The 23,902-nt window shown below is 39.4% G+C and overlaps 1 protein-coding gene across 1 annotated transcript in view; it reads left to right on the forward strand.

The window, feature by feature from the left end:
• The window catches only part of CngB (Cyclic nucleotide-gated ion channel subunit B), a 117,769-nt gene that overhangs the window by 46,047 nt on the left and 47,820 nt on the right, over positions 1-23,902 (forward strand). Inside the window, exons 3-5 of the mRNA XM_067151273.2 lie at positions 566-704; positions 18,596-18,729; positions 20,436-20,597. Coding sequence (XP_067007374.2) covers positions 566-704; positions 18,596-18,729; positions 20,436-20,597 — 435 coding nt within the window. The remainder of the gene's footprint in view (positions 1-565; positions 705-18,595; positions 18,730-20,435; positions 20,598-23,902) is intronic.

Below are 23,902 nucleotides of genomic sequence, written 5' to 3' on the forward strand. Positions count from 1 at the left end.
TAATAATAATAATAATAATAATAATCGTCATTCAATGGTGGGATATAAAGCCAGTAACTCCTGAGTGGAAGCTGCGGCCATACGACCATTAACGACCATACAACTTGCTCGGTACTGATAGATAAATTCCTGAAGCGCAATGTACTATGACTGATTAAGTTCGACTAAAGGTGCCCCCAAGGGCTCTTAACTTGGGAGTGCGAATTGACGATCACGGGGCCCTTAGCTGAGTCCTAGCATTGCTTATACTTTTTCCAGGCTCCTCACTTTCATCTATCCTATCAGACCTACATTGGTCAACTCTTGTTCTTTTCCGACCCTGACGCTATTAGAGCATTCGAAGGCTAGGGAGTCTTTCATTTTCACGTCCTTTGTAGCCCTTGTCTTGCTTTGGCCGATGCCTTCATTTTTCGAAGTGTCAAATCCCTTCTATTTTTACTCTCTGATTAGTTTTCTATAGAGGATGTTTGCCTAGTTGTACTTACTCTTAAAACAATAATCACCACCACCACCACTCTTGTTATTATAAATTGTAAATTTTAACCAAATGAAAATGTTATTTCAGAACATGAAACTCGTGAGATACCAGTTCCACAAGCTGCGCTTCGTGAAGCATGTTCCATCGACAATTTAGAGCAAGGAACGTCAGATCGTCAATCCGCTATCAGCACCATCTGCCAGAGCAACAGTGAACTCAGCTCTATGTAAGTGTTATTATAACATTAAAAAATGATTTTGTTAACGTTTGTTTTGTTTTCTACTATTTGCTTTACGACGCCCTACACAGATAGGTCTTCGGCGACGATGTGATAGGATAGAGCTAGGAGTGGGAGGCAAGTGACCGTGGCCTTAATTAAGGTACAGCCCCAGCATCTTCCTGGTGTAATGAAACATCAAAATGAGGGTTACTGGGTGGATGGGGTGAAGAAACATCTGGATGATATAGGAATGGGAAAGTGGAAGCATTGTCAGTAGCTAGTTTGTAGCTTTTCTATGTGACAGTCGATATCGCGATCAGAACTATAGGACCTGCCGTTTTACATGGAACCCGAACCACAAGGACGTGGCATTTCAAAAATCCCACATGCATTGACCGGTATAAGAAGCGCGGCCGCGTTGGTGAGAAGCCAGTCACAATGCCACTCGGCCATCGCATCCCCGGAAATAATGTCGGTTAGGGGGACCCGTGATCAACACACGTTGCCAATTTGGGAGGTCTTGGGGTCCCCATTATAGTAGCCTCATACAACAACAATAATTAATTTTGGCCTCAGTTACAATGTGGAGGCATCTTGATTTGCTGCCTGCACGCCCGTTTGGACGTTCTCCTTCTCTCTACCAGTTGGCAGAATAAGAGGCCCTACAGACTGTCTGATATGGTCAGGTAGTCCGGTGGATTTGGTCAGATCAAGCGCTAAATCAGGTTGTGTGTAGTTGTGTCGTCCGACAAAACTCTTGTCGGGAGAAGTGGCCGTGCCATCCGACCGCCTGACTACCTTACCAAATCAGATCGATCGTCTGTAGGACATTTAAACCGGATTACTCTTAGGCGATCTATGACTGAGTTCTATTTAATTTAGTAGGATAAACAACAATGTGTCACCAAATATCTTTGGCATGCCCACAACGTACGACATGGAGTGCCGAATGGGTCTGCTCTTACGACACAGGGGTGCAGTATAATATAATAATTCCGTCTGGCTATTGATAGTCTCGTGCAGCCCTTGTTAAGCAGACCCTCCGTTGAGGGTGGGTGGCTTCTGCCATGTGTAGGAAACTGTGTGTAATTGTGGTGGAGGGTAGTGTTATATGTGATGTATGCGTTGTGGCATGTTAGGCACACCACAAACATCCGGTCTCTGAGCGAAGGGAATTAGCCATTTAAGGTTGGAATCTCCGACCCGGACGGGAATCAAACCAGGGGCTCCCTTAACCAAAAGCCACTACGCTTACCAATCAGCCAAGGAGCCGGAGAGGCGTGTAATGAAATACCCTACTGCCGTCGCCCACAGAGGGAACCGTTTTTGTCTTTCGTTTCAGCCATGGACGTTCTACATTCTTGAGGTCTGCGTAACAGAGGGTCTAACTGTGTTGAAAAATTGTTACGCTGAGCGTCATCGATACTTGGGTAGGTGGAGCGCGCGATATTGGCTGGAATACGAGCGTATGGGTAGTTACCATTCTGCCTCAAGGAAACTCCGGCTCATGATGCTTTGATTACTGGCTCAGGTCACCAAAGTCCTCGAATCGGTAAGGCACTAAACATGCATACAACCAAACCCCATGGCGCAAGAGCCCCAGAGGGCCATGGACTACCAAGCGACCGCTGCTCATCCCGACGACCTGCAGATTATGAGATGTCGTGTGGTCAGTGAGAGATACATATTTTGTGTAATTTACCAACTGAATACCGTCATTGGACGTTGCCCTACTTTACATTCACCACCCCCTCGGACGACTCCTTATAACATTAAAATACACTGAATGTACTGAGTCGCCTGAAAGCAAATTACAGCTGTACAACAGAAAATTGACCAAATGCAACTGTTTACATACGTTGATAGCATTTTCTCGTAAGATAACTGTATGGAAACAGATGTCATCTGCAAAACTAACAAAGCCAGTGTGGTATTTCAACAGCTAAAACCTATTTGGACAACCACAACAGTAACAACCAAGACCAAATTAATCTTAAAAGGCGGTTGTTATTCCAACTACGATGTATGCCAGTGAAACGTGGCCAGTTTCAGCACAAATAGCTTGTAATCTAAATTCTTTTACCGGAGTTTCCTACGTAATATTTTGAAGGTCGCTTGGTATGATCGTGTCTCAAATGAAAAAAGTATCTAAGCCTTAGTGGAGTCTACTGTTTGAGATCGAAGCATCCGTCTAGCGCAGAGATTCCCAAACTGGGCGAATTCGCCCAGTAGTGGGCGATTTTAGCACGCCAGTGGGCGACACTGACAGAATGTGAATTCGATGGGCGATTTGAAAACATTGGTGGACCAATAATTCAGTTTTTACTATATACAATATGGCCGAGAAGGTTTTTCGTATAAAAACAAGGAATAAAATAAAATTGCAAACAAGTAATTTAATTATGTCAAATTATGTTTCCTTTTTAATCTCTTTACAACTACAGTAGTTTATTAAATAATTGTGTTTACATTTTGTGCACAGTGCATACAACAGATTCTGAAAAACGAAATGCTTGTGTATTGTCTGCCCCTGCGCGTGGCGATTGCAGCGCTCTGCTCCGGGCGAGAATTTGTAACTTTACTGTTCCGTTAATCTCCTGCCGGCATTCGCAGAGTTATGTTGTTTATTAGTGTCGGTTAGGTGTACAACTAAAAAGTGGCGTGTAGTGTACACAAATAATTATGACATTTTTAGTTAGAGTTTTAGTGTTGTGATTATAATGTATTTTTAAACTTCGTGTGTTGATTTGGTTGAGTAACAAGGTAAATTTGTTTACACTATTTTTTTAGGTTAAGTTAGCAATTGCATACAGTGATGAATATTAATGTACCGTTTTAACTATATTCATTATAATTATATATTAATAGTGATAGTAACAAGGCGTACTAATATTTCGTATAATTTCTAACCTTACTTTTTTTATTCGTACGGCAAGAAAAAAAACGTGTTCAATTTAGACGGGTTTGTTTTTAACGTATAAAAGGTCACCAGGTAAGGTAAGGTAAACAGTGCTTCAAGTCTTTCAGTTCTGTTTATAAAATATAAATACCCAATAGTTTTGTCCCCTAATACTCAGGTACCCAACTATGCCTTGAACCGTTGACCCTCTGAAGACTGAAGGTATATAAAACAATAATAAACAAATGAATGGTACCAAACGTGGTAGCCTAATATTGGTTTTTCATTTCATTTCACTTTTTATTCTTCAGGCCCTCAGTGCAAGCTAAACCATGTAACCTAGGCTTTTAATAAATTGTATCTTACCGTACTCCAAAAAATTCAGAGAAATGCTAAAGGTAATTTTTATTTTTTATTTCAGGAAGCAATCTCATATGTCTGAGCCAAAAAGAAAATGCGCTGTACGACAGTATAAAGTGGATTACTTAAAGTATGGAATTGTTCCATTTAAAGCTGATGAAACTAAACCAATATGCCTAATGTGTCTAGAAACCTTCACGAATGAAGCTATGAAGCCATCAAGGATTGTGGACCATTACACTAGGACTCATAACAACGTGAAAGACAAACCCCTGTATTATTTTCAAAATCTGGAAGCGCGTTATCTGAATGAGGCCACTGTGACTAGTATGTTTTCTGCAGTTCCAATACAGAATAGCGATGGCGTGCGTACATCCTACAATATTGCATTGGTATGTTGGGTATTCAGCCCGAAGGCTGGTTTGATCCTCTACAGCTCCATCAACAGCTGTCATGGATAACCTAGGTGTCACTGAAGAGGCATACTAGGGAAATGAGGAGTGAGGTAGTTTCCCGTTGCTTTCCTCACTGAGCCAGATGTTGCTATTACATATCAGTCTGCCAAGCCCACTGAAATGCATGCACCAACCGACCCTATGAGTGATATTTTCGCACCATATATAACAGGGACTGGCTGTATGAGGAACGGTATTTCTAGAATCGCTCATACCTCGGTCACTTTCGTATTGTCAAAGCCAAGGATGAGACGGAGACAGGTCAATGAAAGTAACAAATTTATTATAGCCCATACCAGAAGACATAGTGCACTGAAAACACTACATCCTGCCAGCAAAGGCATAATATTGCATTGATGATTGCTAAATCAGGGAAACCACGCACGATTGGGGAAGAGTTGATTTTGCCGGCTATTAAAGAAGCTTTAACGACAATGCCCCATACACCTGCCTTTGATGTTACTAAGAAATTATCTTTGAGCAATAATACAGTACAAAGAAGAACTGACGAGATGTCGGAGAACACTGAAGAGACACTGTGTGAACACTTGAAAACGACAAGATTCGCATTACAGCTGGACCAGTCAACACTGCAATGAAACGAGTCTCTTTTGCTATCGTATGTACGGTTTATAAAAGAAGGAAAATGCCAAGAAGAATAAATTGCTTTTTACCAGAACATTAAAGACAGACACGAAAGGAGAAACTATCTTTAAAACATTGGAAGATTTTTTCCTACAAAAGGAAATACCGCTAACCAATATTTTGACTATAGCTACTGATGGTGCTCCTGCAATGGTTGGTCGCTACGTAGGGCTCCTCGCATATATGAAAAGTGTACAGCACCTTGTGGCCAAAAATTTGAGTGAACGATGTAACCGCAAAGAGGGATCACATTCTTTACCCGATACCTCCATTTTCTTACTCGTCGTTGGGCAGCCTAGTTTGACGAAATGGAGTCGCTCAGCGGATACCTCAGGGTTTTCTTATGGCAAGTAAGACATGTAATCTTACTGTAGAATTCGCTTAACGTAAGTTCAAGAGAATCCCAACTCACGGGTGACACCTATCGATACTCACGACATAATAATTATCATCGTCGACAACCTTATCAGAGTATTGACTTCGAGAGAACATACCATGGTTAAATGTACACTTAATTACACGGTACCTTTCTTAGCCATTAATTAACTTACAAACTAGACAGTAATTAAAGAATTCATGACACCAGCAATTATAGAAAAATAACAAGATATTTTATTAATAAAATCTTAAGTTACTAAATTTCCATATTATGCAACGCATTATTTAAAATTGACTGAAAATACGTATGGAGAATGAGTCAGCGCTGGCTCGCAAAATAAGACGAAAAATAATATTCAGTATTTTAAAAATTATTAAGATGATCAGTTCCTTTGTGACGTAGAAGTTAAATATTTACACATTTACAATAGATCACTGGACACATCTGAGGTCCACCTTGCAATTAGAATGTAAGTATAACATCGACACACTTAACTAGTTACGATAGTTCACTTTCTTTAGTCTGATTAAACCAGTCTCACTTGGATACAATATCCAGCCGAAATGCATCTAGAATACACTAATAAGTTAAGTCTGACTAAATTAACATATATGTAAATTAAGCCTGAATAAATCAAAGGAAATCGAAAATAGTTCTAAGGAATCAAGATAATTTTTGAGTGAAATCCGAAGTATTGATTTTGTTGCAACGATCTCGTTGTGCGTGGATAACTACTTACGAACTAAGGCATTCATTCCTAGTGCCTGGTAAATGCGGCTCCTACTCTAGCCATTCCCTAGCTGAAGTTCGTTACAGAAATATACGTTCTAACGGAGGATATTAATCGATCTAGCTATCTAATTTCAACATAATCTTTGGCTGTCTTACACATATCCTTTTAGGTTCAATGTCCCTTTCTTTAGTTATATTCCAATAACATTCAACTACAATGCAAGCTATTTTTCTCTTATGCAGTTACTATGAAGCGCTATGCCGCGAGGTTTAGAAAACATAATCTCATATATATCGGTGACGTAATGTATCTGGTTAACTACAGCTATTCAAAGTATCGTAGTATTCTAATGTTCATTATAATCATCTACACTGACATACGATTACGTCACGAGCATACATCTATAATAGTAAATCCAGTTCGTACCTTGGCCTGTGTAGCTCCAGCGGTGTGGGCACTCATACGCAAATAAATCATAAAATAAACTTGTAGTGTGGCATAACTTAACTTGCAGGTACTCGTTGGTCCTGCATCGCGTAAAACATCTCATATCACTATATATATAATTCGAATCTTCCATCCAATTACCATAATCATATTCTCATTACAACATCAATCTAATATTAACACCGTAGCCTCCATAATAATTTATCGCGTTCCCAACTTCACGACTACGTTAAAATACCACACAGTTTCTTAATAATATTTACAAGTCACAGCTTCTCATAACCTACGGACGAGTTCAATGCCCTTTCTATGAACCAAACAATGCGTAATTCCATTTGTTTCTTTCTACACCGCGCACAACCATTCGTGACGTCAACTTTAAGCATTACTTCAATGAAATCTCTATAATCTCCCAGCATGTCATTTCAATCAGCTGTTTCACATTTCTCTTCAAACCTCACGCTTCCTACAAGTATTCTGCTCGATATAGCATAAACTATTACTATATTACTAAATCGTAACTACGAACTTAATTATCTCACACATCGTTGGTAATCCTCACTTGCATTGCCATATTTATCGGTCTACAATTAGCCCATCGGCACATACCTAAGGTACATGTGTAGGCAAACCAAAAATTATGCAATAAAATATTATGAATGACTTAGCTCGCTCATGGTTGTCCCTGGTCCAGCTGTTCCGTTCCCATTGGATGTAGTTGGGTCTTCGGTTCGGTCACGGGTTAGACATCTGGTACGTCATCCGCTCCTTCGTTCTGGAAGTACTATCTGGATTCCCGTTGCCTTCCTTCGTCATGGCTCGGTCGGATGGTTACCCGTCGCCTTCCTCGTCATTGCCTGGTCATAAGGTAAGATGAATTGTTCCCCGGTCGGTCCATCATGTGAATTTAGCACATCATCTTGATCATCTTCTTGTCAGTCTCAAAGTTGAAGATTATATTGCAGTATACAGCCATTTATGCTATTCTTCTCTGACGTCTTTAATCCTTAATTTTATTTATTTTTATTTTTCTTCGTAGCTCTTCGACGTATCCGCAATTTCGTATGTAACGACTTCAGTACGTCTATTTTCGTCTGAACTGCTTTTGAATCTTGACGAAAACTTATTCTTTATTCTTATTCAATCGTTGAAATATTTCTTTTCTTATGCGCGATCCTTTGCTTCTGCTCAAGAATTATTCCGGTGACGGTAATTGCGTCCGCTCTCGTTATCGTGAAAATTCAAGATGAAGATTTTTAATAATAATGTTTTTTTCTATTTTTCTGAAAACAATACTGTAGACCGTCCACTGTCCGTTTTACTCGAATACTTGACCATTCCATGACGTATATGGCCCTCTGAGTCATCATAACAGGTGACTATTCCTTGCTTGCTATAGATTACATGGCCCATACCTTCGGTCGGCGCCATTTTGTAATCTGTCGTGGACGTGTGAACGGGCACATTTATTGCCCCCCGTCACGGACAAAATATATTGGTCACAATATATTTTCCTTTCTTAAACTCGAATCATAAATGTGCCTTCGCTTCTTATATGTATTCATTGTCGTATAGCGACTGGCTAATCGATTTTAAGATATCGACCGGTTGTTATCGCTCCTGATTTAGAGATGTTCTTTGCTATACTCGACTGTGCTCATATAATCAGCTGATTCTTTCCTTCAATAAATATAATAAATCGACGTTTCAAATAACTTGCGGATGCGAGTTTGATATTGGTATGTAGTTTATACATTCTTGGCCCCTTTGTTCCTCTAGTTCCGTTGTTTCATTAGTCTCATTTTCTTGGTAATAAGGCTTGATGTTACAAGCATTGTGTACATTTCGGTACTTTCCATTCATGCTTGTTAATTCGTATGCATTGTTTCCTAGCACACGCTCAACTTTATATGGGCCATTGTATAATGGTAGGAACTTCGCACATACTCTATTCGGTGCATTAGACATTGGTACTGTTTTAATTAACACAAGATCACCTCGTTTGTATGGTGCATGGAATTTCTTATTTTGCACCCTCTTTAATCGTTTCCGTGACTGTTCCTGTAGTTTTTCCTTTATGATAGTCTCTATTTGTTGTGGATCTGGCTTCCTTTCCAAGGGCATAGTAAATATTCTGTCCCAACTCCTTTCAGGATGTATATTCTTGTGAGCTGCGCTGGGAATCTGTCCGATGGATTGATTAATGGTATTATTCAAGCTCCTTTCTATAATACTTAATATATCCACCCATTTCCAATGCTGTTGGTTGCAGTATATCCTGCCGAACTTGGCGATTTCCCTCATGTATCTTTCTACAGGGTTCGCTTCTGGGTGTCGTACCGAACACATAGTATGTCTGATACCTTCATTTTTCATTCGTTCACGGAATATTTCAGACGTAAACTGTGTTCCCCTATCTGTGAGTATTTTTTCTGGCTTACCCATCTCAGGAAAAACCTTATCCACTAGGGCCCGTATGACTTGTTTAGCATTGGCTCTCTGTATAGCTTGAAGTGAGATGTACTTGGAAAATATGTCAACAACCACAAGTATGTATCTTTTTCCTCTCTTTGCGGTCGGTAGCTTGCCAATGTGCCCGTTCGCACGTCCACGACAGATTACGAAATGTCGCCGACCGAAGGTATGGGCCATGTAATCTATAGCAAGCAAGGAATAGTCACCTGTTATAATGACTCAGTGGGCCATATACGTCATGGAATGGTCAAGTATTCGAGTAAAACGGACAGTGGACGGTCTACAGTATTGTTTTCAAAAAAATAGAAAGAACATTATTATTAAAAAAATCTTCATCTTGAATTTTCACGACAACGAGAGCGAACGCAATCACCGTCAGCGGAATAATTCTTTAGCAGAAGCAAAGGATCGCGCATAAGAAAAGAAATATCTCAACGATTGAATAAGAATAAAGAATAAGTTTTCGTCAAGATTCAAAAGCAGTTCAGACGAAAATAGACGTACTGAAGTCGTTACATATGAAATTGCGGATACGTCGAAGAGCTACGAAGAAAAATAAAAATAAATAAAATTAAGGATTAAAGACGTCAGAGAAGAATAGCATAAATGGCTGTATACTGCAATATAATCTTCAACTTTGTGACTGAAAAGAAGATGATCAAGATGATGTGCTAAATTCACATGATGGACCGACCTGGGAACAATTCATCTTACCTTACGACCAGGCAATGACGAGGAAGGCGATGGGTAACCATCCGACCGAGCCATGCCGAAGGAAGGCAACGGGAATCCAGATAGTACTTCCAGAACGAAGGAGCGGATGACGTACCAGATGTCTAACCCGTGACCGAACCGAAGACCCAACTACATCCAATGGGAACGGAACAGCTGGACCAGGGACAACCATGAGCGAGCTAAGTCATTCATAATATTTTATTGCATAATTTTTGGTTTGCCTACACATGTACCTTAGGTATGAGCCGATGGGCTAATTGTAGACCGATAAATATGGCAATGCAAGTGAGGATTACCAACGATGTGTGAGATAATTAAGTTCGTAGTTACGATTTAGTAATATAGCAATAGTTTATGCTATATCGACCAGATTACTTGTAGGAAGCGTGAGGTTTGAAGAGAAATGTGAAACAGCTGATTGAAATGACATACTGGGAGATTATAGAGATTTCATTGAAGTAATGCTTAAAGTTGACGTCACGAATGGTTTGCGCTGTGTAGAAAGAAACAAATGGAATTACGCATTGTTTGGTTCATAGAAAGGGCATTGAACTCGTCCGTAGGTTATGAGAAGCTGCGACTTGTAAATGTTATATTAAGAAACTGTCTGGTATTTTGACGTAGTCGTGAAGTTGGGAACGCGATAAATTATTATGGAGGCTACGGTGTTAATACTAGATGGATGTTGTAATGAGAATATGAATATGGTATTTGGATGAAAGATTCGAGTTATATATATAGTGATATGAGATGTTTTACGCGATGCAGGATCCTCGTGTACCTGCAAGTTGAGATATGCCACACCACAAGTTTATTTTATGATTTATTTGCGTAAGAGTGCCCACACCGCTGGAGCTACACAAGCCAAGGTACGAACTGGATTTTCTATTATAGATGTATGCTCTTGACGTAATCGTATGTCAGTGTAGATGATTATAATGAACATTAGAATACTACGATACTTTGAATAGCTGTAGTTAACCAGATGCATTACGACACCGATATATATGAGATTATATTTTCTAAACCTCGCGGCATAGCGCTTCATAGTAACTGCATGGGAGAAAGATAGCTTGCATTGTAGTTGGATGTTATTGGAATATAACTAAAGAAAGGGACATTGAACCTAAAAGGACATGTGTAAGACAGCCAAAGATTATGTTGAAAATTAGTTAGATAGCTAGATCGATTAATATTCTCCGTTTGAACGTACATTTCTTTAACGAACTTCAGCTAGGGAAAGGCTAGAGTAGGAGCCGTATTTAACAGGCACTAGGAAAGAATGCCTTAGTTCGTAAGTAGTTATCCACATACGAGATCGTTGCAACAAAATCATGACTTCGGATTTTACTCAAAAATTATCTTAATTTACTTAGATCTATTTTCGATTTCCTTTAATTTATTCAGATCTACTTAAATGTATTCCAATTTATTCACACTTAATTTATTAGTGTATTTGAGAGGTATTTCGGCTGGATATTATGTCCAAGTGAGACTGGTTTAATCAGACTAAAGAAAGTGAACTATTGTAACTAGTTATTTGTGTCGATGTTATACTTACATTGCAATTGCGAGGTGAACCTCAGATGTGTCCAGTGATCTATTGTAAATGTGTAAATATTGAACTTCTACTTCACAAAGGAACTGATCATCTTAATAATTTTAAAATACTGAATATTATTTTTCATTTTATTTTGCGAGCCAGCGCTGACTCATTCTCACACTTATTTTCAGTCAATTTTTAAATAACGCGTCACTTTATATGGTAATTTAATGATTTAATATTTTATTAATAAATATCTTGTTATTTTTCTATAATTGCTGGTGTCATGAATTCTTTAATTACTGTCTAGTTTGTAAGTTAATTAATGGCTAAGAAAGGTACCGTGTAATTAAGTGTTCATTTAACCATGGTAAGTTCTCTCGAAGTCAATACTCTGATAAGGTTGTCGGCGATGATTATTATTATGTCGTGAGTAACGATAGGTGTCACCCGTAAGTTGGAATTCTCTTGAACTCACGTAAAGCGAATTAAATGTAACCGCAAAGACGGATCACATTCTTTACCCGATACCTCCATTTTCTTACTCGTCGTTGGGCAGCCTAGTTTGACGAAATGGAGTCGCTCAGCGGATACCTCAGGGTTTTCTTATGGCAAGTAAGACATGTAATCTTACTGTAGAATTCGCTTAACGTAAGTTCAAGAGAATCCCAACTCACGGGTGACACCTATCGATACTCACGACATAATAATTATCATCGTCGACAACCTTATCAGAGTATTGACTTCGAGAGAACATACCATGGTTAAATGTACACTTAATTACACGGTACCTTTCTTAGCCATTAATTAACTTACAAACTAGACAGTAATTAAAGAATTCATGACACCAGCAATTATAGAAAAATAACAAGATATTTTATTAATAAAATCTTAAGTTACTAAATTTCCATATTATGCAACGCATTATTTAAAATTGACTGAAAATACGTATGGAGAATGAGTCAGCGCTGGCTCGCAAAATAAGACGAAAAATAATATTCAGTATTTTAAAAATTATTAAGATGATCAGTTCCTTTGTGACGTAGAAGTTAAATATTTACACATTTACAATAGATCACTGGACACATCTGAGGTCCACCTTGCAATTAGAATGTAAGTATAACATCGACACACTTAACTAGTTACGATAGTTCACTTTCTTTAGTCTGATTAAACCAGTCTCACTTGGATACAATATCCAGCCGAAATGCATCTAGAATACACTAATAAGTTAAGTCTGACTAAATTAACGTATATGTAAATTAAGCCTGAATAAATCAAAGGAAATCGAAAATAGTTCTAAGGAATCAAGATAATTTTTGAGTGAAATCCGAAGTCATGATTTTGTTGCAACGATCTCGTTGTGCGTGGATAACTACTTACGAACTAAGGCATTCATTCCTAGTGCCTGGTAAATGCGGCTCCTACTCTAGCCTTTCCCTAGCTGAAGTTCGTTACAGAAATATACGTTCTAACGGAGGATATTAATCGATCTAGCTATCTATCTAATTTCAACATAATCTTTGGCTGTCTTACACATGTCCTTTTAGGTTCAATGTCCCTTTCTTTAGTTATATTCCAATAACATTCAACTACAATGCAAGCTACTTTTCTCTTATGCAGTTACTATGAAGCGCTATGCCGCGAGGTTTAGAAAACATAATCTCATATATATCGGTGACGTAATGTATCTGGTTAACTACAGCTATTCAATGTATCGTAGTATTCTAATGTTCATTATAATCATCTACACTGACATACGATTACGTCACGAGCATACATCTATAATAGTAAATCCAGTTCGTACCTTGGCCTGTGTAGCTCCAGCGGTGTGGGCACTCATACGCAAATAAATCATAAAATAAACTTGTAGTGTGGCATAACTTAACTTGCAGGTACTCGTTGGTCCTGCTTCGCGTAAAACATCTCATATCACTATATATATAATTCGAATCTTTCATCCAATTACCATAATCATATTCTCATTACAACATCAATCTAATATTAACACCGTAGCCTCCATAATAATTTATCGCGTTCCCAACTTCACGACTACGTTAAAATACCACACAGTTTCTTAATAATATTTACAAGTCACAGCTTCTCATAACCTACGGACGAGTTCAATGCCCTTTCTATGAACCAAACAATGCGTAATTCCATTTGTTTCTTTCACCACCGTCTCGATCCTCTTATACTGCCTGCTCTATGCCACTAGTTTAACACAGGAAGGCGCGACTACCAATATTTCTCCAAGTCGCCGTAAGAGTGCAGCAGTAGACTCACACTCTTCGCTATCAGTGTGGGTGCAGCACTGTGTTATTGGTGCATGAATGTGTGTGAAAACCTAAGTTATTTCGCACAAGGAGTAAACGTGTCTGGTCATTTCCGTTCGTACAAGAGATATTTTGCAAAGAACTGTGAAATGAATTAATCATGCTATGCTTATAGATATTTCAAAAGTGATTTTAAAGTGTTGGTACTTGTGTCTTTCCGTTCGTGCAAGGTATATTTTTCGTAGAACTGGAACTTCAGATTCTTTCCCCGATATATTCAACTGTTGTGTAACATTTTGCCAATCTCGGCAAGGTGGTTCGCAGCCAGAAAAGATATGACTCAATGAAATACCTTCTAGAAGGGAATTAAAAGAAAAGCGGCAGTCGGCTTTATCTAGGATATCCTCGCACGCATCTGTGCCTTTACACATTATTTCAGAAGATGATGGAGCCTCCGCGGCTCAGGCGGCAGCACTCCGGCCGCTCACCGCTGGGTTCTGTGGTTCAAATCCCGGTCACTCCATATGAGATTTGTGCTGGCCAAAGCGGTGGCGGGCTAGGTTTTCTCCGGGTACTCCGGTTTTCTCCTGCTATCTCTCATTCCACTAACAATCTCCAATATAATTTCATTTCATCTGTCATTCATTAATCATTGCCCCGGAGGAGTGCGACAGGCTTCGGCAGCCGGCACAATTCCTATCCTCGCTGCTATATGGGGGCTTCATTCTTTCCATTCCTGACCCGGTCGAACGACAGGAAACAGGCTGCGGATTTTTTTCCAGAAGGTGATTAAAGCCGTGGAGGATAGTGGATTCCTTGTGATAAGAATTGTGACGGACAATCACAAAACGAAACGTCTTCATGTTTAGACATTTTGGACAACCTCAGATATCCAGACGATAATATTCCAGTCAAACTAGAAACAGGAAATCAAATCCTAATTTGCAGGTACCGGTACTAGGTTCGTGTTGTTGAAGAGAGGATGGAGTGTGACATTTGTGTCAGCAACATCTCACTGCCTAAAGCTTCGACACCGCTAAATGGAACTAATTATGCATTAGGACGGAGGAGGAGTTCGACACCCAAAACCTTGTTTTGTTGCTCTGGTGAAGCATCTGCAGGAGTTCGTTTACGCTGCTGTGCCCTATTGTCGAAGTCCTTCAAACGTATGAGCGTAATACGAGGACTTCCGACGTCTTCCCTTTCAGAATACCGGACGAGTTGGCAGTGCGGTTAGGAGCGCGTAGCTGTGAGCTTGCATCCGGGAGATAGTGGGTTCGAACCCCACTGTCGGTAGCCCTGAAGATGGTTTTCCGTGGTTTCCCACTTTCACACCAGGAAAATGCTGGGGCTTTACCTTAATTAAGGCCACGGCCGCTTCCTTCCCATTCTAGGCCTGTCCTATCCCATCATCGCCATAAGACCTATCTGTGTCGGTGCGACGTAACACAAATAGCAAAAACAAAAATTTCAGAATGTGTTTTGTTACAGTGTGAGGTCAAAGAACATTAGCAAACTGTTAGTGATATTGTCCTAACCAAGTTTTTAAGACCTCTATTATTTGATATTGCGTTGGCAAGAACACAAAAAGTACGGTATCACTCCAAGCCTTCGTCCAGGAAAATCTTTAAATTGTGCATGAAGAGGCCAAGTGCGACTTCATACAGGTAATATTGCTGATATTTGATATTACTGATGTAATTTACGAGCTTCAGTGAACATATGACCATACTGCATAGTGTTTTGTAGGCTGTCGTCATTAGAACAAGTTTAGAATATTGCGCGTCTATGTCTGCCATCTAGCGGAGAAATTTTGTCACAGCGTAGTCGCAAAAAGGCTCGCATAGAGCAGGCAGTATAGGAGGATCGAGACGGCGGTGGTTTCTTTCTACACCGCGCACAACCATTCGTGACGTCAACTTTAAGCATTACTTCAATGAAATCTCTATAATCTCCCAGCATGTCATTTCAATCAGCTGTTTCACATTTCTCTTCAAACCTCACGCTTCCTACAAGTATTCTGCTCGATATAGCATAAACTATTGCTATATTACTAAATCGTAACTACGAACTTAATTATCTCACACATCGTTGGTAATCCTCACTTGCATTGCCATATTTATCGGTCTACAATTAGCCCATCGGCACATACCTAAGGTACATGTGTAGGCAAACCAAAAATTATGCAATAAAATATTATGAATGACTTAGCTCGCTCATGGTTGTCCCTGGTCCAGCTGTTCCGTTCCCATTGGATGTAGTTGGGTCTTCGGTTCGGTCACGGGTTAGACATCTGGTACGTCATCCGCTCCTTCGTTCTGGAAGTACTATCTGGATTCCCGTTGCCTTCCTTCGTCATGGCTCGGTCGGATGGTTACCCGTCGCCTTCCTCGTCATTGCCTGGTCATAAGGTAAGATGAATTGTTCCCCGGTCGGTCCATCATGTGAATTTAGCACATCATCTTGATCATCTTCTTGTCAGTCTCAAAGTTGAAGATTATATTGCAGTATACAGCCATTTATGCTATTCTTCTCTGACGTCTTTAATCCTTAATTTTATTTATTTTTATTTTTCTTCGTAGCTCTTCGACGTATCCGCAATTTCGTATGTAACGACTTCAGTACGTCTATTTTCGTCTGAACTGCTTTTGAATCTTGACGAAAACTTATTCTTTATTCTTATTCAATCGTTGAAATATTTCTTTTCTTATGCGCGATCCTTTGCTTCTGCTCAAGAATTATTCCGCTGACGGTGATTGCGTCCGCTCTCGTTATCGTGAAAATTCAAGATGAAGATTTTTTAATAATAATGTTGTTTTTTTTCTATTTTTCTGAAAACAATACTGCAGACCGTCCACTGTCCGTTTTACTCGAATACTTGACCATTCCATGACGTATATGGCCCTCTGAGTCATCATAACAGGTGACTATTCCTTGCTTGCTATAGATTACATGGCCCATACCTTCGGTCGGCGCCATTTTGTAATCTGTCGTGGACGTGTGAACGGGCACAACGACTACACAGGTCTCTACAGTTTGCCATTACGGCGGTAAATAAAAAACCAGTGCGTTCAGTAGCAGGCTATTTAAACAACTCTGCATGGATAATGAAAGATTTTACGCGCTTACTTCTTCACACTGAAGCGAGGTGGCTGTCCAAAGGAGCTTGCTTGGAGAGATTCTACTCTTTACTAAACTTCGTATTGGAATTCTTAAAGGTGAAAGATACTGTTTTGCACGGACACATAGTGAATTCGACCGGTGACATTGCGTATCTAGCAGACCTATTTAGTAAGTTCAATGAAGTAAATTTGAAGCTGCAAGGGAATGAACTTAATTTAATAAAAGCAAAGAGCATTCTCTCATCTTTCGTGTCGAAGCTGATATTTTGGCAAAGAACTCTTGAGCGAAACGAATTAAGCCAATTTCCTAGGTTCAAGTTAGAAACCCCGACCAAAGAAGACCTACTTGTATACTGCCAGCATTTAGAAATGCTTCATTCAGACATGTGTACAAGGTTTGAGGATATTTTATCCTTGGAAATACCTGATTGGATTCTTGACACTTTCAACAGTTGTCCTTCTGAAGGTGATCTCAGCCCGACCCTGGAAGAAGAGCTGATCGAGCTTGTTGCAAATGAAGAACTAAAGCCCAAGATCAAACTGGGCTACCAAGCATTTTGGCTTCAAAATTAAATTCGTGAGCTCTATCATGGATTGTGGTGCATCACAGTAAAGTTGTTTGTAGCCCTTCCTTCTTACATGGTTGAGAGAGGGTTTAGTACGGTAAATAATCTTGCCACGAGGTCTAGAAATAGGTTAGAAATTGAAAAGCGAGGAGATCTTAGAATTTTTCTAACAAAAATGGCTCCTGACAACAACAAATTGATTGAAACTCATCAGATCTATCCCTCACATTAATTAGACATAGGTATTCTTGTTGGTTAATTAATTAGATATAAAATTCATGTAGTTTAAATTTTCTTTAATTCGTTTCATTGATTGTTATTCCTTTTTTAGACCTATTATTTGCAAATTTGTAATGTAATTAATTATACCTAAATAAACATAATGTACCTATTAAGAGAAAAATGCCGGTAAAAATCCTCATTTCTCAACTTATATGTAGATATTTGAATATATGTGTCAGTAATTTTAATATTTATGCGTTTTTTTGAAATCAGGTGGGCGAAAAAATTATAAATCTCGAAAGTGGGCGATGGTCAGAAAAAGTTTGGGAAATCCTGGTCTAGCGGGACAGATTCTACGATTCCAGACTGAAGGCCTTCTGACCTCAACTTGGCATTTCGATCCTGGTTCAGTCCGGTGGTAGTTGAAGGTGCTCAAATACGTCAGCCTCGTGTCAGTAGATTTACTGATATGTAAAGAACTCCTGCGGGAAAAAGTTCAGGCACCTCGGCGTCTCCGAAAACCGTAAACAGTTAGTAGGACGTAAAGCAAATTATTATTATTATTATTATTATTATTATTATTATTATTATTATTATTATTATTATTATTATTATTATTATTATTATTATTATTATTATTATTATTATTATATTCTAGGATTGCCAGAAAATAGGTATTCAAAGAGTTCAGTCCAATGGATACCCTTGGGAGGCAAGAGGAAACAAGGGAGACCACGAAAACATAGCGTCGCACAATGTAAGAAGACTTTTCGAACAGCTGGCATCAGATGAAGCGATAATGAAGTTGCTGCTTCAGACAGGACTCTGGAGGAAGCTTGCTGTTCTCCTATGCACCCATGGGTGTGAAAGGGTATAATGATGATGATGATGATGATGATGATGATGATGATGATGATGACGGCAGAATACAGTGCCGACAACTGGTCTAGCGGAAGGACAAGTAACACTGACAGGAAATACGAAGTACCTTATCGGCTGTCGGAGATGTTATTATATTAATCAGTTTTGTTGTTTTTCAGCTTCCACGGTGATGGACAGCCGTTTGTTCACCAGCGCATCAGAGATCTGGTACGAGCGTTCACGGAGCGAGCACAGAGAATCCGTCATCGTCTGGAACTGCCTCCTACACCTTCAACTGCGAGCAGTGACCTGGGTAATATATTCTCAAAACCACACTAGAATGAATTCTTAGCGGAAATTATTGAAGTGATATTTCATGCTTAACATCCGAAGACCTGCACAAACAACTTTCATCCAACGTGAGAGCTCTTCAGGAGAGAGAGAATAGAGTTTGTCGCTCTTGAGCGTGGAGAGAGAGAAGTATCATTGTTGAGAAGTATACTAAGATAGGTCAGGTGGTCAGTCCGAGGGCTATTTTAACATCGTTCATTTTTGTTTGTATGAGTCTTCGTGTAAGGAAAATATACATAATGAGAAGAGTGGAATCGGGTTACTATCCTCTCCTGTAATGAATTTTCCTGGTTTATTGTAGGGTAATGGCATGGGAAAGCAAGATTGATTTGGATTTGATTTGATTTGACTTGACTTGACCTAGGAATCGCCCTTTTTCAGGAGGCTTCCATTCTTCAGTTATCAAATTTCGGGTAAATAAATAATAACAGTATTCAATTGTAATTATTTATTCCTCTGTAGACGTTTACTGAACATTTCGGCTTCCGTATACAGGAATTAAGTCTGTTTCATTTAATACTATAGCACTGAATTAACAACAACGTCTGAAATCTAGGACATGACCCGTGTTGTAGGCTGCAATATTCATTACCATCATTTAGGGTTTGTATAATCAGCACACTTGCCATACCCATAAGACGTGTAACATCGTAACACAGTCTATTCTGTCCTCTTTGCACAGTACCAATTCGGACGGCGCTCGTGTGTGTGTGGGGGGGGGAGTTGGAGGGAATTACACATTTGAATAACATACTGCCTGCTGTCATTTCTTGATGGATACAGTACTTTTGCATCCATCTCTTGGCACAGGCCAGAATAAAGTGTAGCTTCCCCGAAGTCCCAGTCAACATCCATGGCTGTGACAATATGGAGCTGCTGGGGTATGGGTAGTGCTGAGTAATGACATTCGGAGCATGACTAGTGCATCTGGTCGGCCCAGTGAGGAAAGCAATGGCAAACTACCTCGCTCCTCATCTTGCCTAGTATGCCTCATTTTGGTGCTGCCATTGGTTTTGGGGTTTCCTTATAAACGCATAACCTTTGATGGTGTTATTTGAGGATCCAACCAGCCTCTGGGCTGATGACCTAACCAAACCAAACCAAACCCCATGGCACTACAGCCCTTGAAGGGCCTTGGCCGACCAAGCGACCGCTGCTCAGCCCGAAGGCCTGCAGATTACGAGGTGTCGTGTGGTCAGCACGACGAATCCTCTCGGCCGTTATTCTTGGCTTTCTAGACCGGGGCCGCCATCGCACCGTCAGATAGCTACTCAATTCTAATCACGTAGGCTGAGTGGACCTCGAACCAGCCCTCAGGTCCAGGTAAAAATCCCTGACCTGGCCGGGAATCGAACCCGGGGCCTCCGGGTAAGAGGCAGGCGCGCTACCCCTACACCACGGGGCCGGCTGATGACCTAACAGATCACTAATATATTCGTATTTCTTTCCTCTGAGTATATCTTCGTTATTAGAATTAATCGCCACATTCCGTACGTTATTGTCTTCATCTTGCTGTAGGTGTACGCTTTATTTCCCTTCTATTGCACAGGGTATCTACTTAGTTTTGGCGTTCTGTACGATGATGAATGATTTATTTTGTAGACTGCACTTACCTAGTAGATGTCACTTAGAATACTACGTTAATTTTGAAATAACCTATTTTCACAGGTGATGGAAGAATCCTGCAACCGCCACCATTGTTCCAGAGCACTCAGCTAAGTCAAAGTGAATCACGTGACTCTTCTATTTGTATGCCACCAACTATAAAATGCCATAATCTGTGGACATGCCTCAAGAATGTACACTGCGGTTCAGTTCTGGATTCTCAAGGTAAGCAATGGTCAGTCTAGATGTCGAGCTGATCGAAATACAGGGCATTTTTTGTTTCAAAATAGGGTTCGTTCATAGCTCAGGTGGTCAGCCGACCTCGGTAACACAGTCAGTTAGCAGCTGACCTTCTGTTCCCAAGATTGTGGGTTCGAATCCAGCTGTTGCCAATGTGTAAGTGTGCTTAAATGCAACACCTCCGAGTAGTTAGCTTCCGGCACGTTAAAGAACTCCTGTGGGGAAAAATTTCCGATGTACTAGTGTCAGTTAAGATCATTAGCACTTAGAATGGTCGTTGAACAATTAATGTTATCGATATTAACTCAGATGGTTTCCTTTGACCCTCCCAGTTAAAATCTTGGTGATTCATTGTGAAATATTTCAGATGGACAGATTAAAGGTGAAACAGGTTTCCTTCGATATTTGTATCAGTATATCCGGACCAATGCTGACGGTCGCCTGTTACGAAGAACAGTGTGTTCTGTCATTTGTGTACACATTCGTAATATTTCTTTTAACAGTCTGTGCCAAACGTACAGTGTTGAAAGAGTTTTTTCTCAAGTTATTCATATTTTCCTGTTTACTAGAACGTATTACATTTGCATTTAATATTTTATGCGTGTCTAGTATCCCCAATACTTTTTAATTCGTCGTCCATATCAATGGGTTTTGTTCTTAGAAATGAATGCATAGATTTAAACATCTATCTTGTACATATGTCTGTTTATGCTCGACGATAATTATAACTCTATTTTTTAAATATTCATAAATTTCTGTCGAGATGTGGCTTGACAGTTTACTGAACAGAGCGTAGAGAGCATACGCTGGGTTATTGATTTTCCGTGAGTGGATCAGAGATCTTGACAATGTCATATGTTTTCAAAGCTTTGATAGAAGGTTATCATAACCTACCTTTATTTCAAATACAAATTGTTTATTGTACAGTTGGTGATTGATGTTGATATGTGTGTGTCCGACATGTTTGATATTGGAAACAAGTGCGAAGCTAGTGCGTTGAGCACAGGTGCGATGCTATCCTTACCTAATTGGTCAAAAAGTAGTATCATAATGAAAATCTGAACTCCGATTGGTGGAGAACCTGTATCACAATGAAAATCTGAACTCTGATCGGTGGAGAACCTGTATCACAATGAAACTTGCTATAATGAGCTTCATTAAGGTTCACTTCTGGTATAGGCCTATAATACTTACATTCCAGAAAACTGAATATAATACTTATATGCCAAAAAACTGAACTATAATGAGGCTCATTATAGTTCAAATTTCATTATGATACACGTCCTCCACCAACCAGAGTTCGGATTTTCACTATGATACAGGTTCTCCACCAGTCAGGGTTCAGATTTTCATTATGATAAAACTGTTTGACAAATTAGGTAAGGATAGCAAAATCAAACATGTCGGACACACATATTAACATCAATGCACCTTCTACTACCAATATTCCACAAGCACACGGCACATTCGCGCAAATTCACTTCACCAACTGTACAATAAACAATTTGTACCTACTTGAAATAAAGCTAGGTTATGATCACCGTCTATCAAAGCTTTGGAAACATACAAAATTGTGAAGGTCTCTCTGATTCAGTCACGGAAAATCAATAACTCAGCGGATGTGCTCTGCGCCTGTTCAGTAAACCCAACTGTCAAGCGACATCTCGACAGAAATGTATGATTATTTAAGAAATAGTTATAATTATCATCGAGCATAAACAGTCGTATGCAACTCGCCTATAATGGCAATTAAGACACTCGTATAGACTCGCTTCACTCGTTTTATAAACATACTCGTGTCCTAATTATTGCCATTATAGGCTTGTTGCATAATGTAACTTACTATTAATTCACAGTTATAAACTGTTTAATTCACTCTTTACACTACACGTCGTTAATTAATGATAATAGGGCTTGTTGACCTACTCCATTTCGTATTTTAAAAAAAAAAACAGATTTCTTTGGAACCAACGATATCACAGCAGTGTGAGCCAACTTCACATTGGGGCAAAACGCTGGCAAACAGGAATGAGTTAGTTGGAAAATTTATAATGTCCAATAACGGACCAACTATACTGGTATTAGTGTGGGCATCAATCAAAACACCTTCAGGAATAAATATATCCTCCTTTTTGTAGACATTTCCATTTACTATATTATATGTGCTATCTATATAAATGTGTTTACATCCTTTATATCGCAGACCACCATCATTGTTGCCACCGTCTTCCATTTAAGCAATGACAAAACTGCAGATGTAATTACAATTATTTTTTATTTTAATCTCTTATACCGGTACCTTAAATGACTATTATTTAATAGCTAGTTTTTAATTAATACTGTAGGTATCTGCTTTATTATTGTTGTTAAACGAATATACTCCAGCATGTGTTGTATTTGCCAATATGATAAACAGCCTCCCAATAACGTATTGATATTTATATATTTCTTATTTTATCCACGGATCCTGTTTTCACTTCACTTTTCTCGCAAGTAGAGTGGTCGATATAACGAACTGTATTCTGGAGGAATCACTAGTAATCATAGCCCATAGTTGAAGGAGAGTTTAGCAACATGTTATTCTAACTCTGGTCCTGTTCTTAAGAGTCCCACCAATTTGCAAATTATTCGTAAGACCTCTGTCCTAAGTTTGATTCGTTAAATGAAAGAACAATCACGCGAATATAAGGCACGCCTTAGTTTGTGAAAGATGTAAAATAGCATAAAATAAACAGATAGAGACTGTATTTCACTAAGCTAAAGTTCTGTCATTCGAGTACACACATGTGGATTAAGCACAGTTTTACATCGAGTGCCCAATGACGAAGAGTGGGAAATTTTTGGGCAAGCTGAACGGAACAAAACGTTTGACGAAATAATAGCACTATTATTTTTACAATTGGCTTTATATCGCACCGACACAGATAGGTATTATGGCGATAATGGGATAGGAAAGAGCTAGGCGTTCGAAGGAAGAGGTCGTGGCCTTAATTAAGGTGCAGCTCCATCATTTGTCTGGTGTAAAAAGGAGAATCCACGGGAAAAAACATCTTCAGGGTTGCCGACAGTGGGGTTCGAACCCATTATCTCCCGAATGCAAGCTCACAGCTGCGCGCCCCTAACCGCATGGCCAACTCACTCGGTTATTAATAATAATAATAATAATAATAATAATAATAATAATAATAATAATAAGGGGGCGTGATTAGCTCAGTGACGTAGCTGCTGGCCTCCTGTCCGGAAGGCAGAAGTTTGTCTCCTGGTCGATCGAAAGTTGAGACTTTCATTTC

This window comes from Anabrus simplex, chromosome 7, assembly GCF_040414725.1.
Source record: "Anabrus simplex isolate iqAnaSimp1 chromosome 7, ASM4041472v1, whole genome shotgun sequence".
NCBI classification, from domain to species: domain Eukaryota; kingdom Metazoa; phylum Arthropoda; class Insecta; order Orthoptera; family Tettigoniidae; genus Anabrus; species Anabrus simplex.